At 58.6% G+C, this 12,938-nt stretch overlaps 1 protein-coding gene across 3 annotated transcripts; it reads right to left on the reverse strand.

Annotated features, from left to right (window-relative positions):
• Nucleotides 1–2,034: 2,034 nt before the first annotated feature.
• Nucleotides 2,035–11,356, reverse strand: ZC3H12A (zinc finger CCCH-type containing 12A). Of its 3 annotated transcripts, none has more exons than XM_031464790.2 (6): nt 11,273–11,356; nt 9,953–10,427; nt 5,570–5,709; nt 4,402–4,636; nt 3,809–3,915; nt 2,035–3,659 (listed from the first exon to the last, which is right to left on the reverse strand). In XM_031464790.2, the coding sequence occupies exons 2-6, from the start codon at nt 10,345–10,347 to the stop codon at nt 2,785–2,787; spliced, it is 1,752 nt and encodes a 583-aa protein (XP_031320650.1). In that variant the 5' UTR covers nt 10,348–10,427; nt 11,273–11,356; the 3' UTR covers nt 2,035–2,784. The 3 variants fall into 3 exon arrangements, with proteins under 3 accessions (XP_031320650.1, XP_031320649.1, XP_031320651.1); XM_031464789.2 differs by having other exon boundaries at nt 11,255–11,334; XM_031464791.2 differs by lacking the exon at nt 11,273–11,356 and adding an exon at nt 10,553–10,738.
• Nucleotides 11,357–12,938: the final 1,582 nt, after the last annotated feature.

Consider the following 12,938-nt stretch of genomic DNA (forward strand, 5'->3'; position numbering starts at 1 on the left):
AAGCAGCAAATGACAAAGAGTTCAGCTCTGGTCGAGGACGAAGTGTGAGCCTTCAAGTCTATATAGACAGTAGGCTGGTGGGATGGGCAGAGGGGTGGAGGCACCCTACCACGCTTTCCAGGCCTCCCTCGGGGCCTCACGGCCTTCAGGCCCCACTGCGGTGTGCAGAGAAGGGGCTGGATGGCTGGGGCTGCTGGGGCACCTGCTGCCAAGCAGGGGGGTGGGGTGGTCAGGCCAGCTGTTATGCTGGAGGGTCCCCATGCAGATGTTGTAAACCTACGTGGTTGTGAGGTGGGGGGCTGGGGCACCCCCACCATCTCCATCTGTCTCAGGGGCTTGAGAGTCACCACAGATTAGTGTCTGCGGCCCTCCCTTTCTCAGGTCTATTTGGCTAGGGGACCCCAATTCGAGGCCCTCCTCTAGTCTCTCTTCCTCCATGGGACCTTGGGCAAGTCACTCAGCTGTGTCAGTGGCTGATAATGAACTGGACAGTCTGGTATTTTAGCTTTCTGTCCATGAAAACAAAGGCCCATAAATAGCTTTTAATCTGGAATACAGTTCTTGACTGGAAAAAAAATTCAATGACATTCTTTTTTTTTAATTTTATTTTAATTTTTTCATTTTTTGGGGGGGGAGGTAATAGGTTTATTTATTTACTTATTGTCAGTTCTATTACCTGCTTTAAAAAAAATTTAGGTATAGTTAGTTTACAATGTTGTGTCAAGGTTAATTTTTTTTCTTTTTTATGGCAGTCCTGGGGATGGAACTGAGCCTCGTTCATGCTAAGCATGTGCTCTACCCACTGAGCTCTACACCCTCCCCCTGGCAACATTTCTTTGTGCAGATAGAACCTCCCGGGGCGGCTGGATGCAGCAGGCCCAGGGACCCTAGAAGAGCCTGATGTGGGGGCTTGGAAGTAACGTTTGCTGAAATCACTCCCATATTGTGGGAGGACCCCTGACTGAAGGGCAGGCTTCTACAGAGCGTTTGGGGCAAAGAGTGAGCGGGGGCCTAATGTGCAGAGAGATGGCTGGGGTGGCATTTCCTTCAACATGCTGCATAGCTGTTCTGGGGTAAAGCAGTGTCTAGAAAACAGTAGGTACTATAAAAGCTTCACAAACAGTAAGTACAGATTAGGTGAGATGTTCAAAGATACAATGATTAAAACTGTATTTTTTCCATTTTCCTGCTGATAGTGTTTGGCGATCATCTGACAGCCCAGGTTTCATTTAACATATGTAACATTTATACCTCATTTTTTATCTTAAAAAATAAAACAAAGCTATGTATTCCTGCCTGTCTTCTTCCCCTCCAGGGGCAGATGGGAAGGTTGAGATGACGGAGGCCCTTTAACGAGCACCCAGCATGGACAATCTTGTGTTCTCTCAGAAGGTACGACCCTGTAGGGTAGGTACCATCATCATCCCCACTTGATAGAGACCCTGAGACGGGTAGTCACTTGCCCCAGGTGACACAATTGGTGACAGAGCCAGTTCTTGAGTTTGGGGCCAGGAACCCTAACCTCCTGCTTGGGGGTTACCCTGGCAGGGCCTCTCTAGGCTGATTCCGCCCGTGGCCCCTACTCTGCTCTGGGCCTGGTGCAGGGTAAGACTTGGGTGGACAGGGGAGAGCTGAGCCCACAGGGGCCTCCCCACCACACCCCTACTCCACAAGCTCTCCCAGAAGCCAGCCAGGTGGTTCCCATGCTCGTCCCTGACCTCAGGGTAAAGAAAGGGGACACTCCCCTCCAAAAGCAACCCGTCCCCACACCGCAGCCTCAGGACAACAGGATGCTTCCTGACACCCCATCCATCCATGTGTCCACAGCCACCTCTTTTCAAGGTCTGACCCAAGGCCTCAGGAAGGATGCCTCTGCCCCTGGGGGATGGAGCACTCTCAGTGGAACTCAGAAACCTTCCTTCCAGTGAAGAGTCAGGGAATTGTTGAGGAGGGAGATAGGGCAGTGCCCACCTGCTGACCTTCCATCACCCAGAGGCCAGCTCCATCCCCGAGCGCAACAAAGACCATCACCTCTTAGAGGGGTTGTACTTTATTGGTGTTAAGGGACGCAAGGACTTTCCACTTGAAACACTTAAAATGTTTACATCCGTACAACAAATACACACATCTCCTGGGGGACAGGTGAGACTGCTCCAAGTACAGAGAAAGGGGGAGGATGAGAAAATGGGGGCCAGAATGCCCTTGACCCCTGAGGGGACAATGGGACAGGTGAACAGAGTGGGACGGAAGGTGGGTTATTAAGAAGCATCTTGCTTACTAACATGAAGCCTCGTGCCTTTGAGAGCACAAATGAGGCCTCATTGGCTTAGAGGAGGGCCCATGAGGGCGGGCACACGGTGCCCAACTAGCCAGCCAAGGCCAGCATCCCAGGGACAGGGTGGAGGTGGGGGGCTGTGCACAGGGCCCCCAGCCCAGGCCTCTGCTCCCCCCTGCCTCCCTCCCCGCCCTCTGAGAGAAAGGAGGGTTTGGGCCTCAGCCATGGACCGATGGCCGTTACTGGCAGCGTCTCTTTAAACTACAGAGATACAATGTGCATCAACAGGGTGATCGCTTCTGACCCCTCGGGCAGACGGCAAGAGGTGCCGAGGGGCCAGAACCAATCCTACAGTATCTTTGGTTTGTAGGTTCCCTTTCCTACTTTAATCCTCCCTCTGTCCAGCCTCTGGGGTGGGCCTCGGGGCTGGGGCTGGGCTGCTCGAAGGCCTGAAGCCCGGCCTGGCAGCCCTTGGAGGCCGGAGGTGCTGCCCGTGCAGGTGGGCTGGCTTACTCGCTGAGGTGCTGGGACTTGTAGGAGAGGATCTCGGCGGCCAGCTGCTGGGGGTCCAGGAGCTGTGGGAAGCGCCCCATCACGGCCTCCACCAGGTGTGGGGGGAAGACGCCACACAGCTTGGTATACACGCTGGCTCGCTCCTTGGCCAGGCTGCCCGCCCCACCCCAGGGGCCCCTGTCAGTCCCTGAGCCCGGCACCCGAGGCTCCTGCAGGACTGGGGTGGGTTGGGGCAGCTGGTATGGCTCAGACCAGTACTCTCGAGGTGGATAGGCGGCTGGCGGGGGTGCATAGTCAGCAGGGACGCTGAAGTGGCCGGCACCCATGGCTCGGCCAAAGGCAGAGAAGGCTGGAGTGGCTGGGAGCTCGGCCCCGTAGGGGCGGTAGCCAGCGTACGGGCCCCGAGGTGGGCCTGGCTCACCAGGGCCGCCTCCTCGAACCCCCCACAGTTCTGACATCTGGCTCTCCAGGGAGCCGATGCCCGAGTCCAGGCACTCCTGGGAGGTGTATGGGAGGGAGTCCAGGGTCTGCGAGAACCAGTCAGAGGGCCCAAAGCTGCCGCCACTGCCCCCACTAGGTGGGAGGCTCCTGCCCGTTGGGGCGAAGGTCTGTGGCGGACCCTCCCGGTGGGTTCCCAGGGATGCCTGGGCCCCCAGCTTCTTCCCGTCCAGGCTGCGCTGCTCACGTTCTGTCGGCAGAGAGCCAGGCTGAGATGAAGGTGAAGGCCGCCGGCCACTTCTGTCCTTGCTCGGGGGCCTGGGGGGTGAGAGGAGGGCATTGGCCCGGAGCTCATCAGCTACAGAGCGCTGGGGGCGGCTCGGCCGCTCCGGGTGGAAGAACCGGCACTTGATTCCGTAGGTGCACTTCCTCCCTGCGAGAGAATGAAGAAGGCCCTCAGCAGGGGCGCCCATAGCTGGGGTTGGGGATCCTCAAGAGGAAGAACTCGGGGTGCATGCTGACTTAGGGGAGAGAGGAAGGGGATGACAGAGTGAGGAGGGCCCTGGAGCGTGGAGTTCTTACCGTAGGGACACGGCTGCTTCCTGTGCTCCGCCGTGAGCGGCTTCTTACGCAGGAAGTTGTCCAGGCTCGGCCCGTGCCGGCCCAAGGGGTCATCAGGGGGCATGAACCTGCAGAGGAGGTAGGAGGCATGAAGGGGGACTTCCCAGTGCCAGGGAGGGGGCTGCACAGGGAGCCTCGCTAGGAAGAGTAGGAAGGCAGCTCCTAAAACTGGCGTCTGCCCAGCAGGACATCCTGGGCGGGATGGCTTCAAGGAAGGGACGTCCCAGTCCAGAAGGCCACAGCCATGGGCGCCTTTAGGGCAACTCTCCTGCTGGGAGCTCTCTGAATCTAAGGCTGCATCCACTGGCCTCTGGTCAGAGCTTCAGTGCTGGGAACTGGAGAGGTCCTCTTGGAACCACTGACCACATCCTGTCTCAAATGCTACTGCTCCATCCCACAAATTATAAAGCCTGACCCTTCCTATGTGGAGCCAAGTCCATCTTGCTCTCAGAGCTGCCAGGACCCAAGGCCGTGGTCCCCCAGCAGAGCTCCCCCAGCCCTGGCCCTCCTGGGAGCGTCTCTGGCCATCGGGTCCCTTCCTGGTGGGGACGTACTTGTCATTGACGAAGGAGTACATGAGAAGCCGCTCCTCGATGAAGCGCTTCCACTCCTGCCGCTCGCTCTGGAGGTCCCGGTAAGTGTCATTGGACACCACAATGCCATCGGACTCGAAGGCTAGCTTCACGATGAAGCGGTCGTCATAGCACACCACTCGCTTGCCGCCCACACGCCGCGACGGGGTGAACACCAGGATCTTTTTCTTCTCCAGTTCCCGCAGGATGTGCTGGTCTGGGAGGTGTCAGGGGCGGAGGTCAGGGTCCAGCCCGGACCTAGAGCCAGCCCTCAGGGCTCCCTGACCCCGTGGTGGCCAGGCACTGGGTTCTGAACTCCAGGGTCAACTCTGCGAAGGCCACCGCCACATCCCAGTCCCTCACTGGGCCTGGTGCGGAGTTTATAGCCAAAGACCAAGAACCCCTGAAAACAGGTCAGCAGGTCCCACTCTGCAAAAGCTCCAAAGTAGAGCTGGGCCACCTCCCTCCCCGTCCTGGACACCAGGCTCGGGTGTGCCCAAGGCGAGCTTGGCTTTGGTACTCACCCGGCCTGTCCCTGAGAAGTTAGAAAGGAGCCCCCGCTTAAGCTGGGACCAGAGCAGTGTCTCAACTCTGTCTCCTACAGAGCTAGGACAGAAGGGGCCGCTTTTCCTGGAGTGAGTGGCCCCAGCCAGCTTGCCTCCAGATCTCAAGACTTCTAGGGAAATAAACTTGGGTTTTCATCCCAAAGGTGGGTTCTTGTGTAAGAGCAATGTTAAGAGGTGGCACTGGCTGAGCATTTGCTGTGTGCCAGGCGTTCTTCTGAGCACTTCCACGTATTAAGTCACGCGGTCAACCCTGCAAGGTTATCAAACCCTCACCTCATCCCACGTCTCAGATGAGGAGCAGGTGGCTCAGCCACTACGCCGCACTGCCCCTGTACCACAAGGCTGTGGAGACAGCATGCAACCACTGGGTGAGGGAGGTGCCTGGTACTCGGAGGCAGAGGCTGCTCCAAGGATCACTGTTCAGAGCAGGAATGCTGAGGACAGCCAAAGCTGGGAAAAGTAGGGACTGAACGCTAGTCCCTCCTTGGGGCCTCAAAGCTGCTGCATAACCCAAGGGTCTCTCTTGAAGGGAACCAGGGCTCCTGGGGCAGTGAGACCACCCCTCTTCCAGAGGTGCCACTCACCTGTGATGGGCATGTCAGGCCGAGGCTGCTCCTTCCTCCAGGATGGTACAAACACCGTGATGTCTGTGTGGCCCCGCTCCAGAAACCAGTTCACCGCCAGCAGGATACCCCGGCAGGAGAAGACCTCCTTGTTTCCGTGGCTGGGGAGGAGAGGAGGGCCGGATCAGCCTGTGGTCCTTGCCCCAGGCCTGCACAGAAGGAGGCGGGCTGCACTCCAGCCCCTGCCCTGGCTGGGGACCCAGGGCCTGTATTCCCTGCTGGTTCCCACAGCGCCGGGGATGGCCAGCCCCGGGACTTTCCCTGAAGTGTCTCCTGACAGTGAGGAGACGCCCAGGAATCTGGCAGCACCCGCTCCCCAAGTGGGGGAGGGTCAGGCCACTTACAACACACCTGGGGGTGGGGGAAAGGCGCTGGGACCACGGGGACACAGATGTACACAGGCCGACTGAGTCACCATCCCTCCCTCGCCTGCTCAGCAGGGCTGCGGGTGGGGGCAGGGGAAGAGAAACCAGATTGTTCCGGATTAAAGTTGGATTAAAGTTCAGTCCTGAATAGACCCAGACCTCAGGGCTGGGGCTGAGGAGAAGGAGCCTCGATTCAACCTTCAACTTGGGGCAGAAGGCTGTGGTGGGGCCTTTTAAGCCTGAAAGTGAAAGGATGCTGCTTTTCCTCCCAAGACTGCCAATTCCCAAAAACCCCAGCCTGCCTTCCTCTCCTCGCCCTTCCAGGGAGGGCATGACCCAAGGCCAGAAGATGTTCTGAAAGACAGTGGGGCCTCTGCCAGCAGGAGGGCCTGGAGATGGGACATTGCCCTGCTGCAGTCTAATGACCAGACCTCGCCCCATCCAAAGGTGGCTGGACCCAGAAGCAAGTGCTGACGTTGCTCTGGCTCAGTTTCTCTATCTGAAAAATGGGCCTGGGAGTCTGCTGCTTCCCTAGGAAGGGTCCATGTCAGTGGGACGATGTTCCTGTTTGCTTGAGGCCAAAGACAGTCCAACACCGTGGAAGTTCCAGCTAGCTTCCTGGGAGGGTGGGAGGGCGCAGGGGCTCCCAGGTAACACTAGGTGTCATGGGTGCACTCCAGGACCAGCTGAGGGGGCCCCCTTCCCCACAGCCGATGCCCCTCGCTAACCTCTCAGTGAGCAACTCAGACTCATGTATTTGGCAAATAAAACAATAAACGTTACGCAAAAGAGGCAACTCCATGGCCGACCACATCCTGTGGGTGGCTTTGAGGGGGGTGATAGCGGGAGCCCCGAGGGAACATAGCAAGGGAGGTGGGGCAGCTGGGGGGCATGGAGGCTCTGGGAGTGAGGTTGGGGTTCCCAGGACTGAAGGTCTCTGTAAATTGTAGGGGAGGCAAAGTCCAGCCCAAAGACAGTGCTCATCCCTGCCAGGTGGAGCCCCCCTGCCATCCACCAGCATGCTTGTAATAAAAGATAACATTTACTACTGAGAGCTGTGAGCCAGGCCCTGATCAAGCAAGCCTCTGAGGGTGGTACTATCATGAAAGGCCCCTTGCCCCTTTATTCAGACTAGGAAGTTGGTCAACAGAGGGCAACTGGTTGCCAGCATCACAGCAGCATTGGTGGAACAGATACAAATAGAGACTGTGCTCACGACCACGAGTGCTGATGCTCAGACAGGTACAAAGACAAGTGCCAACCCTGACAGCGGACTGGAGCGGGGATTAGCGGGTGCCCAGTTCGTACTGGAGACCACGCACATCACCCATCCCCTTGCTTCATCCTTACGAGGCTCATCTAAGGTTCTCTGGCTACTGGTAAGGGACAGAACTTGAACTCATGTCTGGGGGCACTGGACTGCCTTCCTGCCCCAACAGAAGAGTTGGAGTTTATTTAGGAGGGAGAAAAAGCTCCCAAGCTTGAGTCTGAACAAAGTGTTAAGAGGGTGGGGCAGGCTGGGAACAGGTTAAATCATGCATCTGGCAAACTCCTGCTCCGTCAGGACCCAGGTGGTGTCACTGCCTCTGAGAAGCCTTCCCTGACTTGGCAGGATGGGTCAGGTCCCTGGTCTGTCTTCACAACGCCCAGGGCTTCCCCCTGCCCTCAGCCTTCTGCTGTTTCCCCAAGAGTGGGGATATGACCATCTCTGGCTTGTCCCTGTCTTAGGTACAGTCTGTACATGCATGTATCTACCTCCTTGTACACACGTGTGAATGGCTATGCCCCATCCCAGGCCAGCATCTTCAAGCCCTGGGACAGTGGGACACCAGGTCTTCCAGGACAGTGTACTGCTTCTGGGCATCAGAAAACTTGGCTGTGGACTAGTCTGCTGTCAGCTGTCCTGGCCCACAGAGCACTCCCCAAGCAGGTAGTCAGAGCCTTACTCTTGGCAGTAGTAGAACACATGTTCTAGTCCCTCCTGCCAAGCCCAGATACTGCCCTCCCAAGCCAGGAGTGCCTCCCTACGACTAACTTTAGTCCCTCTTGCTGCAATGGAGGAAGCTCTGCTGGCATAGGAAAACCAGACATCCTCCCACCCTCACCGCAGTCCTGTTCCCCAGAAAGTCAGGGCCCCCCAGCCTGGCTAAGGAGACACTGGTGAGACTCACTGGTGTGATCCCACAGGCAACTCCAGCTCAGTGGCTCCCGCCCCAGGGCAGAGGGCAGGGCTGAGCCAGGATACCCAGGTGAAAAGATCTACCCCAGCTGGGCCCAGCTAGTGGAGAAAAATTCCCTTAGAAGGAAACAGAGGTGAATTTCCCCACGATTTGCATATAGTAGGGGCTGGCCCGCCTGCCCCTGGCGGGGAGGGGGCAGAAGGGCAGGAACCCAGTAGCAGCTGAGACAGGAAGTCTGAGGCTGGAATTCCCCTCTTGCTGCTGCCCCGGCTCAGAAAACCCCTGTGGCTCGGTCACCCCCAGCGCCACCTGCCCCTCCTCCTGTCCTGGCCCCTCCTCCTTCGGCTGGGATACAAACACACAGGGCACATGGCTGCCCCTGGGGCGCCACGGCATTCGGGCCCAGCCCACGTCCCTGGAGGACGGAGTCACCCACCAGTCCCAGCTCCTTACCCAGCCAAAAGCTGCTGGAACCCGAGAGAGGTCCCCTAACTCTCAAAACACGTGTGACCAGCTGCCACTGGCCTGTAGGAGCCAGCTTTCCTCAATTTCCATCCAGGCTCAGCTCATTTCAGAGGTGGGAAGACTGACCCAAAGATGGCCAGAAAGAGGCTACCTGGACCTCCGCTGACCTAGGCTAGGCAGGACCAGCCTGACAGCTGGCTTGGCCCAGGTGGGCCAGGTGTGGGAGAGGCAGAGGCGCCACAGACACAGAGGCACAGAGGCAACCATTCAGGAGATCCTTCAGGGAAGCCAGGAATCCCTTCCCAATCCACACCTGTGCCTGGGGTCTCCCTGCCCACACCCACAGGAAATTTTCCTTGTGAACCATCCACCCAACCCTGACTCACCCTTCACCTGCCTTGAAGGGACTGGGAGAAAGTGGGGCCAGAGGGCAAAGCCTGGATGGAAGGGAGGTCTGGGCAACCTGGGATCAGTGGCAGCCCTGCCCACCCCCCTACCACGAGAATCATGAGAACCTAGAGAAGGGGGGACGGCTACCTGGGCCGAGTCCTGGGAGCCCCCAGAGCCCAGTCCAGCCCAGGTGGCTCAAGCTGAAGCAGAGGGGACCCAAGTCACAGCTCATCTGAAGCCAAAGCATCAGGCCACCTGCCTACACCCCTGATGTAGAGTCAGACCCTTGAGGTTACTTTTGGTCATGGCTACACAGGCCTCAGGGGCTAGGCCTGCTTCCATGGGAGCCCAGGTCTGGGAACAATAAGGCCTCAGAAGTCCCAGATCCTGGATAACAGTAATAATAACTGTTAACAGTAATAACAATCAGGACTGCTGATTCCTGAGCCCTTACTTCTTTCCAGGTTCTGGGCATTCACCCCTCACAACCACCACCTGAGGGGTGGGCTGGCCCCACCTCATGGATGAGGAATGAAGCCTCCAGTATGAGTAAGCTGGAGCCCACGGTCTGATCCCTCACACCACACGGCCTCACGTCACAGAGGAGGAACTGAGACTGAGACTGCTGGCCCTCATGAAGACCATAAAGGAGCTCTGGAGACAGAAGGACCCAAGTTCAAATCCTTGCTCCAGCACTTACCAGGAGTGTGACCTGATCAACTCTTTTGAGCTCCCCAAATATCCCTAAAAACCCACTTCCAAGAAGCCATGAGGATTCAAGAGCCTCCTGGCATACAGTAGGGCCTCCAGAAAGGGCTTTCCTTTCCTCTATACCAGTCTCTGAGAAGAGGTCAAACTCCTTCCTGAAGTCCACTCTACCAGAGGTGCAGAGACACACAGCCACGATTCCTGGCCACAGTCTTGGCCACAGAAGTGACATGTACCTCATGGCCACGTTGCTCCCATCGATGACCACGGGCCTCAGGTCACTGCCCTCCTTGTCCTCCTCGGGGGGTGAGGGCTCCAGGATGGGAGCCTTGGGGGTGCCTCCACCCCGGGGCACCAGAGGAAGCTGAGGGCTGGGGTCTGGTGACACCTGGCGCTCCCGTTCCGCCGCTGACCCATGTTTCACCAGCTCGCCCAGCACTGTGTTGGTGTCCGCCTGGACCCCCAGCTTCTGTAGAACGCTGTGGATCTCAGCAGAGGAGTAGCCCAGCTTCCGGAAGAAGTCAACTTTCATCTGCAGCTCCGCAGTTGTCGCCTCCTCCGCGGTGGGCTCCTGGGCCGGCCTGGGGGTCCCTTGGCAGCTGTGGCAATCTTCAAGTTCCCACAGACTCATGGCGGGGCTGGCTTCCTGAGTGGGCCTCTTTCCACTGGCCACTCACAGCTCAGACCACTGGAAGGTACCTGTCACAGCTCCTGTAGGCCAACAGAGAGGGTTAGGGATGGGGAATGGCTCTCTCACCCCTCTCCTGCCCCGCCCCTCGAACGGGAGAAGGCCACACTGAGTGGTGGCAGTAGGCAAAGCCATTTTTGAGTGTTACCTCTGTTACCCTCTCAACAGCCCTCCCAGCTAGGGATCGTCATTCCCATTATGTAAGGGAGGAGCCTGAGCCATAGACAATTCAGAACTTGCTCAAGGTCATCCAGCTGTTAGCTGGTAGCGCACGGATTTGAACTCAGGCAGTATGACTCCTCCTCCCACCCCACCCCCAGCGGCCCCGCCAACTCAGAGGACCCAGAAGTCGTGGGAGGCGCCTCAGAGGACTTCGCCGCGCCCCCACCACTGCTGGGCGGAGCTCTCCTTGGAAACCCACGGGGTTGGAAGTGAGGTGGTGGGGCGGGGGCTTCCCCGTTGAAGCCATTGCCACCTCTCGCCCGCCTGCCCCGTGCCCGGAGCCCAGGCCCAGGAGGCGCAGGGTCCGTGGCCCGGACTCCCGGACTGGGGGAGGGGAAGTTTCCGGCTGACCCACCAGCGAGAAAAGTTGCTGGGAAACTCTGGTTGGCCTCCGGGCTCGGTGACGCGGCGGCTGTCCCGGCCCAGAGCCCCGCTCTCGCTCGGCTTCCCCTCCGAACCTAGGTCTTCCTACCTCCAGGATCGCCTAACTTGCGCTAAGTTGGAGGGGGTCCCGGGGACCGGCGAGGCCGAAGGGGACCGGCCCTCACGTCTCTCCCTTTGCGGTCGGTCCTAACCAGAGCCCTCCCCACCCCCTCCTCCGCCCGCCCGGGAGCCTCGCGACCCCGACCTGCCGGGCGCGCCTCACCCCGCCGTGGGCCAGCCACAGCCGGCGGCTTCTCCATGGGGCCGAGTCGTTGGGGGCCAGGCCGGCGGCGCCTTTATAAGGGGCGGGTGGGCGGGCAGGTGGCGCTTGGGCCCGTGACGCGGAAGCCGGGCAGGGCAGGCGAGAGCCGGTCCGGGCGGCAGGGGGCGGAGCGGCCACCGCCCCTTCCTGCTCCGCCCCCGCGCCGCCCCGCCCCACCCGGCCTCCGGCCCCGCCCCCGCAGCCCCAGCGAGCCGGGCCGGGCCCAGAATGGGGGGGATACGGGGCCGCAGCCCCTTCCGTGAGCCTGGAGGCTCCAGCGGCGAGGAGTTCCGCAGGGCAGGAGTGCACGGTCCGCAGGCGTCAGGTAAGGCCAGGCTGAACCAGGTACGCGCACCTAGTCAGGCAGCGTATGGAGATACAAGCACAGGTATAGCCACGTACGTTCAGAACTAAGCATGCTGAAGGTACAGTCCGGGACGCATCACGGGAATCGGGTACACGAAGGCTGGTCCACACACCATTGGAGGCAGAGCCATAGTTATAAAGCTAGGTACACCCAGGCAGGCACTTTTCGGATTGAGGCAGGAACACTCAATAGGTACATCATGACTGGAGTAGGTACACAGAAGTGGGGCCCCACCCAGGGCCAGGAACTTTTTTTTTTCCTGAAATAGGACATTGCCAGGATAGAAAGGCAGGTACATCTTGCCTTGTCCCAGCTGGAAAGACTTGCGACCAGGACCAGGAGGCCCCATTCCAGGGCACGAGGTGCCACCTTTGTCAGTTTTGAAACCACCAGTGACCCCCACCTAGCCAAGTCCCTACTTTATTGCCTGGTCATCTTTCAGGACACTAAAGTATCTCTTCATCTGTGCGCCCTGGGCACAGCAACCCCAGGGACTGGCCTCCAGGAGAGAGAGAAAATGAGCCCCACTCCGGTGTGTCAGCTCACACCCAGTGCTATGCTCCTCCCGTACTCACCACACGCTGCCCAGCGCTGTGTGTGCTGTAGCCCTAATCTTCACAACAGCTCTTTCTAGAGTTGTGAATAGTTCAGTGAAAAGTGCGATCTATTTAGGCATTTATTCATTGTAGTAACCACCTTTAAGATAGTAAACATATTAAGTAATGAGTCCGGGCTAATAATCATGATGATAAGCCAATCACAGCGGTAATGCCTCACATTGATGGAGTACTCACTGGGCGGCAGGCACTGTGCCAGCTTCTTGCAGACACTTACGTGCCTTTGCATCTCCTTCCTCTGCTCAGGGAGTGCCCTCCCCTTCTTCCCTCCCTACTGCTGCATGGCCAATTCCATTCCTCTTTTTGATGATGTCACCTCGTCTGTGAGGCCTGCCCAGACTCCCTCGATGCTGAGTTGCTTCCTCCTCAATGCTCCCACAGCACCCTGCCCGGGTCCCTACGTGCTGGATTGTGATTGCCTGCTTGGGACCTCCTCCGGGGCCAGGATGGGGTTGAGACTCCACCCGTACTCCCAGGCCCGGTGCTGCCCAGCACTGTTGCAGCGGGAGCCGGCAGAACTGGGCGATGAGTCACACAGCTCCGTGTCCTCCCAGAGTGAGCCGCAGTCTCGCTCTCTTCCGGCTTTTGAAGGCGGCTCTTTCCCGAGAAGTTGACTCTCTTCTGCAGAAGCCAGGGCTGCTAT

Source organism: Camelus dromedarius, chromosome 14 (assembly GCF_036321535.1).
Source record: "Camelus dromedarius isolate mCamDro1 chromosome 14, mCamDro1.pat, whole genome shotgun sequence".
Classification (NCBI taxonomy): Eukaryota; Metazoa; Chordata; class Mammalia; order Artiodactyla; family Camelidae; genus Camelus; species Camelus dromedarius.

What these genes read in the sequence shown, in the direction of transcription:
- ZC3H12A (XM_031464790.2), bottom strand. Translation starts at nt 10,347, where the DNA reads ATGAGTCTGTGGGAACTTGAAGATTGCCACAGCTGCCAAGGGACCCCC. An exon ending in GCCTGACATGCCCATCACAG is followed by an intron (nt 4,637 to 5,569) that starts GTGAGTGGCACC and finishes GACACCTCCCAG; the next exon opens with ACCAGCACATCCTGCGGGAA. An exon ending in GAAGCAGCCGTGTCCCTACG is followed by an intron (nt 3,660 to 3,808) that starts GTAAGAACTCCA and finishes ATTCTCTCGCAG; the next exon opens with GGAGGAAGTGCACCTACGGA.